Source organism: Neophocaena asiaeorientalis, unplaced genomic scaffold (genome assembly GCF_003031525.2).
Source record: "Neophocaena asiaeorientalis asiaeorientalis breed wild unplaced genomic scaffold, Neophocaena_asiaeorientalis_V1.1 scaffold189, whole genome shotgun sequence".
NCBI lineage: Eukaryota > Metazoa > Chordata > Mammalia > Artiodactyla > Phocoenidae > Neophocaena > Neophocaena asiaeorientalis.
The window spans coordinates 227,560-246,566 of NW_020174049.1; the positions used below are offsets into that span (position 1 = coordinate 227,560).

General features: G+C 34.7%; 1 protein-coding gene across 3 annotated transcripts in view; it reads right to left on the reverse strand.

The window, feature by feature from the left end:
• Positions 1–19,007, reverse strand: part of INTS12 (integrator complex subunit 12) — a 33,736-nt gene that overhangs the window by 6,335 nt on the left and 8,394 nt on the right. For 2 of the 3 annotated variants that reach the window (XM_024754043.1, XM_024754044.1), the window contains exons 2-7: positions 17,085–17,249; positions 14,153–14,305; positions 12,508–12,695; positions 10,805–10,964; positions 5,948–6,094; positions 592–2,697 (exon numbers count right to left, since the gene is read on the reverse strand). In XM_024754043.1, the coding sequence (XP_024609811.1) occupies positions 2,113–2,697; positions 5,948–6,094; positions 10,805–10,964; positions 12,508–12,695; positions 14,153–14,305; positions 17,085–17,240 (1,389 nt within the window). In that variant the 5' untranslated portion in view covers positions 17,241–17,249 and the 3' untranslated portion in view covers positions 592–2,112. Of the gene's footprint in view, positions 1–591; positions 2,698–5,947; positions 6,095–10,804; positions 10,965–12,507; positions 12,696–14,152; positions 14,306–17,084; positions 17,250–19,007 lie in introns of those variants that run through there. The other variant, XM_024754045.1, reaches the window with a different exon arrangement.

Here is a 19,007-nt window from a genome sequence, read left to right on the forward strand (position 1 = left end):
ATATTATTAATATAAAGCTGGCCACTTTCATCACATGCTCAGTTAAAAAGCCTTGTAGCTCACTTAATGATATGGTAAAATCAAGGTCTAAGAGCTACTTGAAGATAAACTCTAATACCAAATATACCTCTATAAAATACCAAACTGAGTGAGTTATACATTACTAGATGTATGCATCCTACACATATGTGAAGATTCTAAATATATATTTATACACATATATAATCTATACAAAGAGCCATGCTCAATAAAAGTTAAATTACTTCCTAAACAAGTTTTCTAAAGTCTTCTCTGAAATACTATAGAAAGTAAAATAATTGCTTCTCTTTTCAACTCTATTCAGCAGATGTTTTGACTATGATGGGATAAAATTTTCCATTACAGGTGCCAATTGCCAATGTACAACTGTCTGCATTATTGCTTTAATTTCTTGTAGGTACTGAGGTTATATTAACTGTTATAGTTGTTGAGATGAACTTGTGTCACACTGTTGTTTTATCCAGTTTAGTCCAAACTGGCCTTGAACTATAAGCAAATAATGATGAATATACATTTTTTTTTTGGTCTTTTGACACTAAAGGGGACTTGGAGTTGATGCCAAATTGGTATTTATTCCACAGAAATCTGAGTTTCTCAAAACAAAAACATCTGCAGGCAGATTTTAAACATGTAAATAAATGTTTACTCCACTTTGTAAGCAATGGATTATTTCAATATTGAATCGTAATTTACCATGAATAATTTAGTGCCATTATTCAACAAAGCAGCTTAAAATATCTTTCCTTAAAAAAGACCAAGTTTACTTTAAAAAGCTTTAAATTCACAGAAATCATTTATCAATATATTTTAGAATAATAACATGAGGAAAATATAGGAATTAAGGAAAGGGTTTGAGATTAGAGGTTTATAGTGAAGTGTTAGTTGCATACATCAAAGCTGAAAGAACAAGGCTGCTCAGTCTAGTGAATGTAGGAATTTGCCGGACTTCTAGTTTCTGGATGAAATGAGGTATTCACGAAGTATAAAATATATAAAAATGGCTGCTACATTTTGCTATTGCTCTGATCCAGAAAGCCTCATGTCTTCTGTCAGAGTATGTATGTAAAACAAGAGCAGGATAATTTGCTAGCTTGCAAAAAGTCAACAACTCAGACCCTTCATACTTTCTGACTTAATGTACACACACACACTTCAAAAGAATCTCAAGAATTAATCATTATATGGGAGCTTCTTTTATACAAAGTTAACTAAAATTAGGTAAATTGCTGTAATATTTTGGGCAGTAAAAATAAAATCGCCTTTTTTTCATGGTACAGGAAGATGCTATCAGTATGTAAACAAATCAGAAATTATCCATCCATAAAGACTCTTGGAATGGGTATTTTCCTCAAGAATTCTCAGGAATGTGTGTAACCAGGAAAAATCAAAAGTCAACATTTATTAAGCATATACTACGTGCATATGTTACACTGGCAATGTGATGAAACTGGGAAATGTGAGAAAACTATTGCACTGAAAGGGCATGGGGGTTCACAATCTATTGGAAGAGATAAATCCCTAAATAACTGATATGAGGTGACAAAAAGGTAAAAACATAATACAGGGATATGAGAAATCAATTATGAAAAATTAATTTTGAAAATGGGGAGATGAAATATTTTGGAGGAGAGGGAGAATCAATTGAAATGAGGCTGGGACTGCCAATGAATATCCAGACTATGGCAGGGCGGGGAGTAGAAAACTTGGGTCATCCCTGGCTCTTTGTAAGGCAACTTATTCAGCAGGATCAATTATTGGGACTTTGCCAGAAGATGAATTTTTAAAAAAATTCACACATGCTATCAGTCTTCTGGGATTCCAGAAGTTTTCAGCAAGAATTAGTCATTCTAATCATTGTTTTCACATACTATGAAAACTGTCAAAATAAAAATGCTAAACAGATTTAAAATAAACATTTCCAAGTTTCATTAACTACTAATTAGCATTTTAAGGTAAGAAATAATAAATTTCATTATGAAGATTTTTATTAAATTATAGTATACTACAGTTTACGTCTTAATAATAAGATTTTAATCTTTAGGGTAATATGATATAAAAACCTACTTGGCCACATTACTTCTTGAGTTTCTTTTGGGCAGCCTTCTTCTTGACCATCTGTAATCGCTTCATGGCATTGAGTTGTGATTCTTGTGAAGTTGGACCTTTAAGGGATGCTGAGGGAGAGCTGCTTGATTCTGAAGTGGTTTTGTTAGTGGTACTTCCACTAGGCCCTGATGTCCCACTATTTCCATTCCCACTTAGTTGGCTGCTGATTCCTGGAACCAAACTACTTGGACTGGGAAGACCTACTTTGCTAACATTGTCACAACTAACTGAGCGACTAAGGCCAGTTTTGCCCAAAGTTAGAGGTGGAGGTGGTTTCAGTGGTACAGTGGGTGAAGTGCTGTTACTGGAACCTATTTTGGAACCTATTCCACCTTTGGATGATGTTGCCAGACCAGTCAAACCCACGGGCTTCTGGTTAGCTGATGAGGTAGCAGGTTTCCCGCTATTGTTTTGGGTTGTTGAACTCAATTTTGCTGTGGATGGACCAGCAGAAGAAGTTTTGGCTGCAAAAGCTGCCCATCCAGTTAGGCCACTAGTTGCTGAAGAGGAAACACTGGTACTAGAAGAATTTCCTGAAACAACCGTGGATGCCTAAAAAACATAATATAAATATTAGAGCCAAGTGTAATTAACACCTAATATAATATTCTTAAACATATAACAAGTTTAATGGTTAAGACTTTTTATACAAAAAAAATGATCTGGGAAACTTAAAGCATAGCACCAAAATTAAGTTCTGCTAAACTGATCTGAAAAAACACATACAAGAAAACCTATCCATAGCTAATGGGTGCTACCATTTATAAAGCAGAAATTATGGGATGTCATATTCTTCTTCTAATCACTGCAGAAAAAAATATATGGGAATTCCTTTTTGAGGACTGCTCCTAGATTCGGTTACAAGCCATATCAGAAAATCAGATTTAATGCTTTAACTTGTTTTTCACCCAAAAAGGTTACTATTTAGCTCAGTAAAACATCTAATTCTTTAGGCTTTGCTCCAAATGACTTGTGGATCATTTCAAAAACAGAATCCACTCTTAATGGACAAAAATGCTCACGCCCAGGATATGTAGGAGATGTCTGAGATGAAGAGATTCACTCAATAAATATTGAGTGAATACATAAGATTTTGAACCTATTTTTAAAAATCCCTCCCAAATTTTGAGCAAATAGCTACTGCATTGCAAAATATATACAGATACACCATGTTAACTACTTGGAATTGTACAACTCTAAAGGTCGAAATATACTAAGAAGGTCTCATGACTTTATTTTCACAATTTGTCCATGTTTCCATTGAAACTATAACAAAGAGATCCCTGCTTCTGTATAACATTTTTAATCAACTGCCTCATAAGCTGCATAGTGACATTTTGGGTATGCCTGACTCACTCCCAGATGTATTTCTTAAAGGTATAACACTTCAATTTCTCTAATTAAGTTCCTTGGCCAGTCGAAAGCTAACAGTGATACCAATGTCGCTACATAAATATTGTTCTTATTCATATGAGAACAATTTTTTTCACCTTAACGTTTAAGGAAAAATGCACTTTGTTCAAATTAATTATGGACTGAATTTCTCACTGGCACTTTTTCTACCTTCATATTCTTGAGATTCACAAAAGTGCTAAATACGTAAAAGGTAAAGTCTTACAAATAGTATTTTACTTTAAAATATGGTAGTTATCATGCTTAAAATATACTCAGTTATATTTTAGAACTGAACTCTGAATGAGTTGAGAAAAACGTTTTTAGTTCTTACAAAGTAGCCGTCAATACTGTCTGCATTAAACATTTTAAACCAATGTGAAAAATAATGTAAATAGAGTGCTCTGAGGTCTTTATCAGAGGAGGGTCCAGATTATTGTTCACATACTCCGAAAAACGATAGGATTTTTTTTTTTTTTTGCCATACGCGGGCCTCTCACTGTTGCGGCCTCTCCCATTGCAAAGCACAGGCTCCGGATGCACAGGCTAAGCGGCCATGGCTCACGGGCCCAGCCGCTCCATGGCATGTGGGATCTTCCCAGACCGGGGCACGAACCCGTGACCCTTGCATTGGCAGGCGGACTCTCAACCACTGCACCACCAGGGAAGCCCCGATAGGATTTTTTACAGTAACATCATACAATGACTATCTCATAAGGTTATGCAAAGAAGATAAACTTTACATCAATTACAAGTTCCTAGAGATATGCATACAGGTAATGAAAAAAAGTTAGTCAAGGAAGCAAAAGGACACAGGTGTAGCAAACTTTTAATTTTCAGTGATGAAAGATCTGATTTTTTCCTTTTCTTTATATTAAACATAAAACTGCCTGCTATATGGCTAAATGATCTTTCAACAAACTTCACAAAAGAAAACCCATCTGAAGTAATCAAAAAGAGCAACACTTACGAAGTACAAAGCAAGTTCTGTGTGTATGGCATTTTATTTTAATGGTTTGCTGTTACTGGTATTGCTTTTCAACTGAATGACAGATGGCTTATAATACTATCAGGATGCACAAAAGTAAAATAACACAAACAATGGAGACCAAGTAATTTCTTACTATTCCAGTGCAGAAAATAAATTTCACAATTGTTCTCAACTAAAAATATTTTCTTGCCTATTATCCTAGTTAGAAAGCTATTTTTAAATTGCTTTTTATATATAAATGGGAACAATTTTTTTCATAGTAAAAATTTATTGTATTTTATCATAAAAATATCAAAACCTCTTCTTAATCAGAACAAACATGACAGCCAAGGCCTTAATTTATTTGCTGTAAAATAATTTTATATTGGTTTCCTAAAAATAAACTTTAGTAGTAACAGGTTAGTATAAAAAGCTACCTAAAAGTGATTTAAGTATAGAATATAGCAACTCTAATTACTTTCAATAAGTTATTCTTACTTCTATTCTAGCTCACCAAGTTTCTATGTGACAAATCAATAATGGATATCCCTTGGATATCAGCTCTTCCCTGGTAAATTAAATTAAAAATGATCTGCAAATAAAATTATCAGTATCCTTCTCAGAGTACTTTATACTCATATTCTTTATCATCAAACCAATGTTCTTGATCTTTGCTACTTACACCCACTTGGACAAGGTAACAGCTTTAGAATTTTCTGGGGTTAACCTTTGAGAATTTGGGGCTAACATTTTTTTCTTCCATCTTTAAAATTCCATCTTCTGCTTAAAATTGGAATGTGAAACTCAATAAAAGCATTCTTTTTGTTATAAAATTAGATTAGAAAAATATTTTATTCCATGATATCAAAATGCCAGAATATTTATAATAATGTAGCATGATATCAAGGATGAAAATCTAGGAATGAGAAAGGTGATACTCTCACTAGATAATCTGGCTCCTTAGTATAAGAGAGGGCCAATTCATGGGGAAAATTCATGATAATAATTGAAAAAAATAAGACAAAGAAGAAAACTTCAATAGCCAATAAGCAGGAAGAAAAAAGCTATGGGGCCAATCAGCACAAGTAATGTGAGGAGCAAAACTACTGCTACTGAGGACAAAGGTATTTAAGATTTAAACCAAATTCCCAATTGGAGAGAAGTGGCTGACTACATAGGAATGGTAAAGAATGTTATCTTGGAATGCTCACAAACAGTTCCTAATCACCATAAAAAGAGAAATAGCAGAGCTCAAGATTAAATAATTACATAAATGTTCTCTTTCTACTTAATGTTAATAGTAATGTAGTCTTAATGTAGTCTTAATTTCCAACATATGGCCATTTAGTATACAAAGTTTCACATTATTTTTTTTCCCAAGTAACTATTAAGTCAACTAAATTTAAATCCAATCTTAGATAAAAATGGAATATACTATACCTTGACTTCTGATCTCTTAAATGCTAGAAAAGTTAACTCTTGCTTGAGTTTAGTTTCTGGTTTCTTAACCAATGGATCTTTAACAGCTGGAGCTACAGAAACAACTGTGGGGGCTGGTTTCTGTGGTGGTTTCTGAGTTTTTTGAGCCTGCAAAAATCAGTGTTAAGATTAAATTAGCTACAAAATCTTAGTTAAATGCACAGAAAGACAATAAAATCTATCACAGGACTCCTCATTGAATTGAAATACAGATGAACATTAAAAAAATATTGTGATGACACTGAAAATATAGATTCTTCAACAAATTATTTGTATCATCATATTAATTAATGGTTTTATAGATTTTATTAGTTTCTAAACAGTAAAGATAATACAAAACTTTAAAAATTATCCAGATTAGGGTTAATTAAATGTCATTTTAACAAAACCAAATTGATAAAAAGAAAAAAAAAAATCACATAAGCATTTTCAGTTTTATTTTGACCAAAAATTGACTTTTCCTTTATTTTATATTAGGTACTTTACTAAACTCTCTTGTGAACTCTAAGCATTTTTCAGTTTGTTCTTTAGTGTTCTCCAGCTAGATAATATTAACTATATAAACAGTATAGTGCAGTGTTTGAGAGAACAGTCTTTGGAGTCAAACAGAACTAGAATCAAAACCCAGCTCAACTACTTCCCCAGCTATGTTACCTCAAGTAAAATATGTAAATCTCTAAAAGTTTCATTTTCATTTGCAAAATGGGGATAATATCTTGTTTCAAAGGTGGGTTATGAGAATGAATTGTGATTACGTAAGCCTTTACATAGTGTCTGGCACATATTAAGTGCAGACAATAATAGTTACTATTTATTCATTATCATTATTTACAAAAGGTAAGAAAACTGAATCTGAAAGAACCCATCTCTACGGGATGGGTAAAGATGCTCCCTGCCATTCCATTGTCCTTGACAATACTAATAAGGCCATGCAAGACAATACCAGAAAATTTATTAATAATGTGTTCTCATTTCTGGAAATTTGAATGTAGCTGTTTTATCTCTGTTTAGACTTTCTTGTGCTATGGTTTGCCATACAATATAATTTTCAGCCTTAAATCTCAATTCATCCCATTTTTTATATTACATACTTTCCACATGAAAGTACACCTAATTTCAGACATCACTTATAAAGCAACACTCAGATCAAGAATATTATTAAGGATGCTGTTAGATATCTATGATAAAAATATCTCTTATGACCAAGAAAGATTATCTTACCCTCTACTGCAAACCACGTTATGAAAATGTAGCCTTCAGAGTAAATCAGAAATACACGGTTCCATACCCATGGCTTTCAATCTTATACTTCCCTCTATGCACATCAGCAGATGTGGTTAGACTCTGAAGACCCACCTAACTTGTATGCTTTAGCAGATGAAGATTCATTACAGTGAAGCCCAGAAAGAACCTCTGCCTAGGAGATCATGTTTGGATCTTTTTCTGCTTCCTCTATTTCACCTAGCCATCTTAGAAGCTGAGTAAGAAATACCCAAGACCCTTTGTCCTTTGCTGGTAATACTAGTTTAGGGAACTAGGATATTATCACTGACTCAGTGTTGCTCAACAAAGGCACTATAATTTTTCATTGGGTAACTGACTCACATAGTGCAGAATATATGACATTCACCACTCAAGGCGATAGTTGCCAGTATGGCAGCAATCAAAAATACCATGTATTTCTATTACTGCTGAGTAGGAGTGTGTTACCACCTTAGATTGAGAACCACTGCAGTAAGTCATGAGTCTCTCACCTAGTGCTGGGGCAAAACCCATTACCTGGTAGACAGAAAATTACAAAACAAAAGAATAATCTTGGACCCTGCCACCCACCATTATAAACTCTGTCTTCCCGTCTTCCTATAATAATGTGTACTGCAGAACCTGCCCTAGTTAAGAAATTAGTGCAAGGAGAAAGGGGATATAAGATGTTATTTATGGTATCCTTGAGATATCTTGGACCAATAACCAATGCACATATATATGAGAACCTCACTGAAAGCAATTATAGTAAGAATGACTGGATTTAGCATCCCCACCATTTCCAAATTTCTTTCTCTCACTAAACATTGTGTTTACCGGATCCTAATCTTCAGGCTCACTTCAGATCACATCTTTTGGTATTTCTCCAGGTCCACTCTTGGTGTATCTAATCATGTTCTGACATTAGTCATGGCCCCTTATTCAGCACTTGACTCTTGGACATACAGACTGAACTTACTGACTGCTGATTTCTGGTGCAAATCTATATTTCCTCCATTTATGTATCTTAAAATGAGAACAACAGAATGTGGGATGTGTCCAGTCCTGAGCTTTGCTCTGGTGCTTTGCCAGTGAATGAGACTAGGTCTTAATGACAAATTAATTAGACATTTAATTTGCAAAGTTGATAAAGAATAAAAGGTATCCCAGATGAGGAGAAGCTGAGAAGCAGGACATATGGGAACACGAAAAGTTCACCACATACTCAGGGAATGAACCATTTGGTCTGGCATGGCCACAGTATGTGGGTGTATATGATGAAGTGGTGGGAGAGAAGGATACAAAGGTAGAGTTGGGTCAAAGAGAGAAGGTCCATACATCCACCCTAACAAGGAAAACTTCATTATATAGGTAATTGAGAGCCACTGGGCACACTTAAACAGATAAAGTTAGATAATTACTTTAGAAGAATATTCTAACTGCAGTGTGTAAAGTGGACTGAAGGAGCTAAAGCAATAGACAAGAAATGAGGGGTTTGTGGGACAGGGTAACAAAAGTGAAATGAACAGATTTGTGAAATACATAAGAGGTAGAATTAACAAGTTTGGTAAACAAAGGGATGTGGAATTAAGAGAGGCATCAAGGATAATGTTTTCTAGTTCAGGCAACTGAGGAAAAATTGAGTGGAGAAGAAAACAATTTTAATTTTAAAAACATTGAACTTAAAGTAACTGTAGGATATCTGGTCAGCTGCCAAAATTCATTCCAGGAAGAGGGTTAGAACTATAAATATAGACCTGGTGTAAACTAAGTCACAAAATGTAAGGGAGTAAAAACTTAGGAGAGAACGGTACTTACTTTATTAAGAGACTTACAATAAAATAATAATAAACTTTGAAGCTATACTAAAGAAAGATTACTGTCACAAATTATTTATTTTGACTACCAATTCTTAGTGACTACTTGTGTCAAGGCACTGGAATGCACTGTTGTGCTCACCCGTAATTACTTTGGTTGAGGTCCTGGGGGGCTAGTTTAAGTAATAAACTAAATAAAAATCAGACTGAGCAGAAAACAATTGTATCATGTCAAAGAAATTTCCCATTACAAACAGAAAGTATAAATACTACTGAAATGTTACTACTTTTCATAGGAATAAAACATAATCTATTTCTGATTTGAGTGATTAAAAAGTAAAGTAGGTATCTTGTTTTTGTTTTTTTTTTTTACTTTTAACTAAGTACTTCTAACTTTAAAAAGATATATTTGGTCAGAAAAATTTATGTAGAAACTCACTTGGTTAACAATATGAGAACCCTTCTATCAAGAGTCCCTAATCTTCCGGAGAAAACTACAATTCGAAATGATACATGCACTCACTATGTTCACAGCAGCACTATTTACAATAGCCAAGACATGGAAGCAACCTAAATGTCCACTGACAGATGAATGGATAAAGAAGATGTGGTATATTTATACAATGGAATATTCCTCAGCCATAAAAAGAATGAAATAATGCCATTTGTGGCAACACGGATGGACCTAGAGATTATCATACTAAGTGAAAGAAAAAGACAAATACAATATGATATCATATGTGGAATCTAAAATGTGACACAATTGAACTTATTTATGAAACAGAAACAGACTCACAGAAAACAGACTTGTGGTTACCAAGGAGGTGGGAGAGGTGGGGGAGGGATGGATTGGAAGTTTGGAATTAGCATATGGAAACTATTATATACAGAATGAGTAAACAAGGTCCTACTGTATAGCACAGGGATAGTCAATATCCTGAATCACTTTGCTGTATACCAGCAACTAACATAACATAAATCAACTATACTTCAATAAAAAATAAAATTAAAACAAAAAGAGCGTCCCTAATCTAAGGCAGGGGAGGGCGGATGTGGGAAGCAAACAAGTCACTGAAGTAAATAACAACTTGATTTCTTTAAAAGGAAGATGATAACATTCATCCATCTACTATTTAAATAAGTTAGAAAACTATCCAATATAACAAATGAAAACATGTTTCAGTATGAAATTAAAGACAGTTATGTTTGTGAGCAGTAAACTGAGAAAGTACTGGGGAATATAGGATAAATGGTCACTTGAAGACAATGAGAAGGAAAGACTGAGGAACAGAGAGAGAAACACAGGAGGAAAGACAGAGATGCACATACAAATACTGCCTCTGTACACAGTTTGTAAGTTTGGTGGTTTACACTCACTCAGGAATAGATATTTCTAATATTTCCTTACCAGAAGCAGAGTCTGGGGCTTTGTATCTCACCACTTCCCACAGTGCTTTGTAGTATTTCTAAATGCTTATAAATACACTGACATACCAGTAAGGAATATTTATATTTTGTGGGTCTCCAATTCTGATCTTTATAACAGAACAAGTTAAAAGCTGAGCAGAGAAAAATGCATATACATGGTCTGGTCCATTTAGGCATAGACACAAAAATCACACATATACACAAACATTTAAAATCATCAGCTTATATGATTTTTTTCAATAACATAAATGTTCAAATTTTTATCTTAAAAAGCACATATCAACAAAAAAATTGACAGAGATTGTTTAAAATAGAGAAAAATGATTCCTACCATTCTTTTCATTTGTCTGGTACATCGGGCACAATACCACACAAGGCGAGGGTCATTCACTTCTTTGTCTGTCACCTGCGGCTTATGGCAATCTTGGTGGTAGAGATTATGGCATTCCTGACATTCTACTAATTGATTACCAGATGCCACTGTCATTTGCCTAAGAAAGTATACCATTAAATATTACATTTATTTGAATGCAACAATTTAAAGCCATTTTAGGGTTGTTCTGGTAAAGTTTGATAAATTAAAGAGGGTAAAAACCCCAGAAAAGCCAAAGAGCAAACTAACGAATCCCAACATTGTAGCCTGCACAAACAATTCATTTTTTAAAGGTTATGCTCAGCCACTAAGAAATGTATAAGATGACTTAAAGACTAAATTTGGCTATATTCTCCTTGTCATTTCTCATTGGAATTTTTTTCTTTCTCCCAGAAGGTACATAGTAGACTTTGGCTAGTCCTCCAACAGTCTCATAACATCTTCTTTGTACCTCTATTAAATTCCTTTATATTTGCTGCCTACATATTGTTCTATCTTCTTCATTAATATTTGAGTTGCCTAAAGTTAGAAACTGGACCTAATTAACTATAGGGCCTAGCACATTACTGCACAGACACAGGGTGTTCAATAAATAAATGTCTTAATCAACTAAATAGAATGCAGTAATATGTGTATCAAAAAAGTATAAATTCCAACAGCAACAGCCTTAGACTATCATAACGAGTCTCCTTACGGAGGGTTACAATTACTAGTCCTTTCCCCCTTATTACTTTACCATTTACTTCTTTATATAAAAATGATAACTCTTATAGTAGATAAAAGTTGAAATAAACAAATATATGTTAAAACAACGAAGGTCTAACGAAATGATCCTATTCAGAAGTACATTAACTGATTCTCTATAAGGTTCACAAAAGTTTATAGGTATGCACTCAGTCCCAGTGGACCAGAATTTAACATTTTCATGAAGAAAACAGCAACAAAGGTGGTAATTTTTTCTGTTGTGCTAGGCAATGAAAGTCATTAACAATTAAAGACATAGCTCCTGGCATCAAGGAGTTTAAAATCTAATTATTCTGATTTTTAAGATGCATCTTCTACTAAGCAGAATTATCTATGTTTTTATAATTATGAACCCACGTTTCAAAACAACACTCAGAATAACCTACATGATCCATTAATTTCATTTCCATTATCCTTAGGAAAAGATTTAATGGTATTTTAGAAAATGATATATAACCATTTACTTTATAAATACTATCAACACTTCAGGAAAAAAAAAGCAACATAGTCCTCTTAAACAGAAAGATGAGGGGCTTCCCTGGTGGTGCAGTAGTTGAGAGTCCGCCTGCCGATGCAGGGGACACGGGTTCGTGCCCAAAGTCTGCTGAACAGACTCTTTCTCACTAAAAAAAAAAAGCAATAATTGCTTTCCCTCTAGAAGCCAAGAACGCAGAAAATATTACTACAACATAACTGATTAAAGATGCCTGTCAAGAATATAAAATTTTGACAATTTTTAAGACACTAAATTGCCATATGGGAGGTTTATCTACTTATCGATCTAATTATCTCCTACCCACCTCCAAATTATAAAAACAAAATAAAAAAAACACCCAACAATTGGTCTTTTTTTTTTTCTTTTAAGTTGTTTGCTCTTTACAAAGACACAAAAGAATCTGTGGCAAGGTACAACTAACCTACAAACAACACAGGCCAATCCCATCTCCATGGCAAAATCATCAGCACTGGTCTCCTCAAAGCTGGAAAGGTCAGTCATAGCTAAATCCTTGCTGGTTTGGACAGTAATGGGAGAGGACCGTGTCTCTGGTTTCTCCAATCTAGGTTTCTTTGGAATATCAACTCCTTCAGTGATGTCTGATTTCATCTATAAAAAGCACCCAATCAGAAAGTAACAGGTTAGAATAAACTTTAAATCACTGAGAGATGTGATAGACATCTATCACATCTATCACAAGATAAGACAGACAGTGTGCAATGACCAAGTCCACTCAACAGATATTTTCACATAGTTAGGAAGAGATGTACACACTAAAGACCTGGAGAACATTTATAATAAATTCATAATCAGTATGTTAAAAGACTCCAACAAGGTAGAAATAAATAAATCAGAACAGTTTAGCATGCATCTGTATTTCTCTTTGTACTCTTTTATCCATTAAAGAATCCTGGAAGTTCAGTGGATTTACTTACAGTGCCCTCCCAACCCCCCACTGGATGCTTTGAATTGAGAAGCCATAGTACTACTAAGGCTATTTTTAAGGCTATTTTAAAATTTTAAATAATGAAGTAGTGATAGTTAATATATATTGAAAAGAAGTAAATAATGAACTTCTACCAGTCGTTCAGGCTTAACACATTGCCATACTTGCTTCAAACGTCCACTATGTCTAATAATGTTGAAGATGTACCCATCCTATTACATCCACTTATAGGTATACATCCTATAGAAACTACCACCATGTGGGCAAAGACATACGTATAAAGCAGCTCACTGAAACCCCACTGTAATACAGGAAAAGGAGAAATAAGCTAACTGCTCATCAGCGGGGGAATGGATTAACTGGTTTATTTATAGAATTAATATTCCACATGTTAGCTGAAAGAAATGTTCAAATCTACATGTATCAACATAGGTAAATTTCAAAAGCACATTGCTGAGTGGAAAAAGTTGCTAAAAGATATATATGAGATATATATATGGAAAATAGAGATATATTTTCTAAATATTGGCTATTCATAAACTATATTATATTGTTTTCTGTGCTTTTAACTTTATATAAAAACAATGCAATATAGTTTATGAGTAGCCAATATTTAGAAAAAAGTATGAAAACACCCCACCTTAAGGGCAGGGGTAGTAAAAGTTTTTTTAAATGTATTTTTTACTAAGTGCTAAAATCCTAATAATTATGTGCAGAAATCATTCAAAATAGACAATCCAAGAGTTATCTGTATCTGTAACCCTGTTAAGGTACACCATTCTGTAACAAATTTCATGTTTAGTCATTTACATCTTTATTCTTTCCTCGCCATCTTTTCTTTTCAACAACAGTTCCATCTAGAATACTTGAGTTATACATGAAATTAGTACATCTTCTAGAGCGCAAATATTTATTGACAACGACTTCAGTAAATGGTTTTAAAATGTTTCTAAATTTTAATTTCAAAAAACCAACACCCATAATTATCAAAATGTATTTACTGAGTGGTTATTATGTACTTTTACCCACTATTATATACAAAAAGTAAGCACAAAACGTTTTCTGGCCTATAAACTGATTGATTCATTGACTGATTTACTAGAGTAAAATAAAATCTTACTTTATCAGCAGGTCTCTTTTCACCTTCCTTCTTTACCTTTTCAGTTGTTAGGACCTTGCCATTATTATTGCCAGAAGGAAGAGTGGATGATGTTTTGGGCTCTTGCTTAATGGAAACAGTTTTTGTGCTTGAAATTTTGGGTGGTTCCACATCCTATAGGTGAAATTAAAAAGATACCCATAATTAAATATTCAGACTAATATACTGTTAAAAAAAAAACAGATCATAAATCTAAACAACTATCAGTTAAAAATTAAGACATCACGTAGTGACCAATGTGTTGCCTTCTTCTTTAAACAACTTTATTGAGGAATAACTGATATACAAGCTGCACCTAGTTAAAGTGTAAAACTGGATATGTTTCGCTCTATTGTTTCACGACAATCAATATAAGGAACATATCCATCATCTCACAAAGTGTCCTGGTTGCCCTTTGTAATCACTCTTAGAGGCAGACATCCTAGAAAAACTTCACTCTTAGAGGTAGACATCCTAGAAAAACTAAGCCACCCAGTCTCAGGCAACCACATATCTGCTTTCTGCAACTATAGATTAGTTTGCATTTCCTAGAAATTTTCATAAATGGAATCATGCAGTATATACTCTTTTTTTCTGGCTTCTTTCACTCAGCAATATTTATTTTGAGATTCATCAATGTTGTTGAGTGTAGCAAAAGTTCATTTTTTTGTTGCTGAATACTACTCCATTGAACAAATACACCATGATTTGTTTATTCATTTACCTATTAATGGACATTTGGGTTGTTTCCAGTTTGGCCTATTACGAATACAGATATTATGAACATTCAGGTACAAATCTTTATATGGACATATACTTTCATTTCTCTAGAATAAACATGTAGGAGTGGAATGTCTGGATCACATGGTAGGTTTATGCTTAACTTTTTATGAAACTGCCAAACCATGTTCCAAAGTGGTATACCATTTTATATTTCCATCAGGAGTATATGAGAGTCCCAGTTCCTTCACATCCTCATATCCTCACCAATGCTTGGTATGGCTAATCTTTTTAATTTTAGACATTTTAATAGGTATGTAGTGGCATATCACTGTAGATTTAATTTACATTTCCCTAATGGCTAATGGTGTTAAACATTTTTTTCAAGTGCTTATCTGCCACACATTTATCTTCTTTGCTAAAGCATTTGTTAAATTATTGAGTATAAAGAGATCTTCATAGATTCTGGATACAAGTCCTTTATCAGATACATCATTTGCAAACCTTTTCTCTCAGTCTGTGGTTTATCTTTCCCTTCTGTTTTAAACTTGCAATCCTTGTTATTTTTACTCTGATATGTATATATATTTGTTATCTGTTGCTGTTAAAAGAAAGCTTATGCATATAGTAGCTCCTTGGAATTATCCCCAGTTGATAATGTTTATAAGCACACCATTGCTTCTAGGTGATTCTCACACAATTCTAGAGATGGAAATGGCCAGTTAAAGACTAAAATTAAATGAATCTGTATTTTAAAAACAGCTAGCAGAGTATTTTCTCTAAACTGACCATGAGAAGTCATTTCCAGTTAGAAACCTAAGGGCAGGAGGCTTTTTAATTGTAACAAACTTCTTATGTACTTTAACAGATGAAATTCCTTCTGTTTTAGAATCTCAAAATACTGCTTCTTTAGTAATAATGGGAATTTCCTGTTTGGCCTATATCCATACTCAGAGCAGAATGAATTTGTTAGTATATTTTGTTGAATTTTATTAATTTGGTTGGCTTGAGCTCTTTGAACCTACCAGAATGAGAATGGTGAAAGAAATGAAGTCACAATGGCTCTACTATTCAAAAGACAATAAAAAGGTTTGAGAACACTAGAGGTAGCTTTCAAAGAAGGCTGGGAGCAAAATATCACTGATCACTTGGACACTGAGTCTGGGACTTGGCCCTGTCTTGAGTTTGAGATTCTGGATTAGACTGAGCTAGTCGTGTAGTTCTGTCCTCTCCTTCTCAGTTTGGTATCTAGGTGTTCATAGACCTGGGTGATATGAAGTTTCAAGGCCAGAGCTTTAGAATGGTTTGAAAGAATGTCTTAGGTATTAGAGAATCAAATAAGAGCTATCATTCACTAAAAGTCTATTATGTACCAGGTAGACACTGCACTAGGTGGCTGACATACTTTATCTCTTTTAATTTTCACAACTTTGTAAGGTAGTTCTTATTATCCTCATTTTAATAATAAAGAAACAGAGGCTGGGTGAAATGAAGTTACTGTGTACCTCAATTTCCTTATTGTAAAATAAAAATAAATAATACCTATCTCAAAGGATAATTATCACAACTAAAATTAATGATAAACATATACCACTGAGAAAAGTACCTATGACACAGTAAATGTTCAAGATAAGTTATCTATCACCACACTAGTAAGAGGTAAGCTGGGATTTAAAACAGGTTTGTCTGGTTCCAAAATGTATATTCTTTTCACATAAAGCTGCTTGGTCACTTTGTTATTATGATGGGAGCTACACAGTTCTCACATTTCATCTATACCTCCTTTATTCCTCACATTATCCTATACATATTTAATTCACCTCATTGCAAAATCCCTGTCCTTTTATTTTTCGCCCCTAAAACATTAGAGAATAATTATAACACAGGTTACGGTTTCATTCAGCAGCTTAAAAAAATACTCTGATCATAAGGAATTAGAAACTGAAATATATCTTAAGTGGGTTTCTATAGGAATAAAGTAGTAGAACTGAATATCCCCCACTCCCAGCTAACTTCTCTATATAGTGTAACAGTTCTCTGAAAGCTTGAAGGAAGAAAAGAACACTATAAATTTCTTCATTCCACAAGGAAAGATTATTTGGCAGAGAGACTGTTTCGAGACGTTCTAAATGTTAACACTGTTCTACTACAGGCTTTACAAAACTTCCTCCAAGCTTTTTATCCAGGTAGGTACCTTTTGAGATGGACGGTAACTTGAATCAATGCCCCGAGCCAAAGATTCATCAAGTAGTGCTTTTAGCTTTTCAGCAGAATCCTTACTCTTTGAATGTAAGAAGCCTAGTGCTTTCAAAAAAATGGGATCAAGTTCCAAGTTCACAGTAGCAGCCATTGCAAACACCTGAAGTAAAAAAAAGAGAGGAAAGTAATTTACAGACAACGGGTAATTATCTGTCCAAGTTTTTCTTGTTCTTTTGTTTATAATAGGTAATACTGTGCACCTCATACAAAATTCAAACTGTCCAAAAGGTTATTACAGATGAAAGTAAATTTTCTTCTTTTCTCTAACTGGCATTATCTAGTACTTCTCTCCTGAAGCAAGAATGTTACCAGTTTTCTCTGTATCCATATCCTTGGCAAAATTTTAAATCCAGATAAGCTCCTCCCTGCCACAGAGCCCCTTCCTAACACCTGGCTGCCTTGGGTCTTTGTTGCTGCGCGCGGGCTTTCTCTAGTTGCATTGAGCAGGGGCTACTCTTCCTTGTGGTGCGTGGCTTCTCATTGAGGTGGCTTCTTTTGTTGCAGAGCATGGGCTGTAGGCGCGAGGGCTTCAGTAGTTGTGGCTTGCAGGCTCAGTAGTTGTGGCTCGCTGGCTTAGTTGCTCTGCGGCATGTGGGATCTTCCCAGACCAGGGGGCTCGAACCCGTAACCCCTGCATTGGCAGGCGGATTCTTAACCACTGCGCCACCAGGGAAGTCCCCTAACACCATTTTAAAATAATACACATAATTCAGTACACAGGAACTTGATGTGTTTAGGTCAAGTTTAGTATATGTCAAAATTTCTTCTTCTCAAACCTTATTTTTTTTTTTTTTGCGGTACGCGGGCCTTTCACTGCTGTGGACTCTCCCGTTGCGGAAGAAAAAGATTGGGGGAAGGGTGTCACTGGAGGACAATGGTTAGAGGACGTATTAAGCAATAAGCTTTAAAGGTCAGTGCTGAAACTTTTACCTCAACTATCTTTTTTTTGCCTCCTTAGTCCTCAGCCCCAATTCTGAGTGCCTCAGAAAACATACTAATGATAATCTTATTGCATCACATTTAGATTGTGGTATCTCATGCATTAACCTGTTTTTGAGAAGCAAGGTGTCTGAGAAATAGTGCCAAACCATATATATATATATATATATATATGGATCTCCCATAGGGCCTATGATATTCTCTGTGTCCTAAGGAACTGAAAAAATAGTGAAGATACACGTCAAAGACTTAGAAATTCTAAAACATTAAAACGTTTTGTTTTCAGCTAATACCAATGCTATCATGTTGTTCTACTTCCGGTGTTACTTTTTCAAATATTTCTCCAGGCAAGGAATTATTAAAATAAAAATGTATACTTTGTGTTCAATCCTTTGATCAACATTCTAGGGCTTGAAATTGTCTTCTATCCCGGAGGTTAATATAATAATGCAACAAACTTGCACTGCTAGAGTTAGGGATCTGTCAGCAATTCCACAGTAATCTCTCATTTTCAGGGGGTTATAAAGCCATTAAAACTTACTGTAGGGCTTCCCTGGTGGCGCAGTGGTTTAGAGTCCGCCTGCCGATGCAGGGGACACGGGTTCGTGCCCCGGTCCAGGAAAATGCCACATGCCGCGGAGCGGCTGGGCCCGTGAGCCATGGCCGCTGAGCTTGCGCGTCCGGAGCCTGTGCTCCGCAACGGGAGAGGCCACAGCAGTGAGAGGCCGGCGTACCGCAAAAAAAAAAAAAAACACACAAAACTTGCCGTAGATTGAATCTTGGCATATGAAAGTTCAGCCTGAAAATGGATTTTGTTTGTTCCTTCCCCATCCACTTCCCCCCTAATATTTCTCCAACTGTCACAGGAAACACACACACACACACACCTCACTAGCCTTTTTTTTTAAAGTTTTAAACA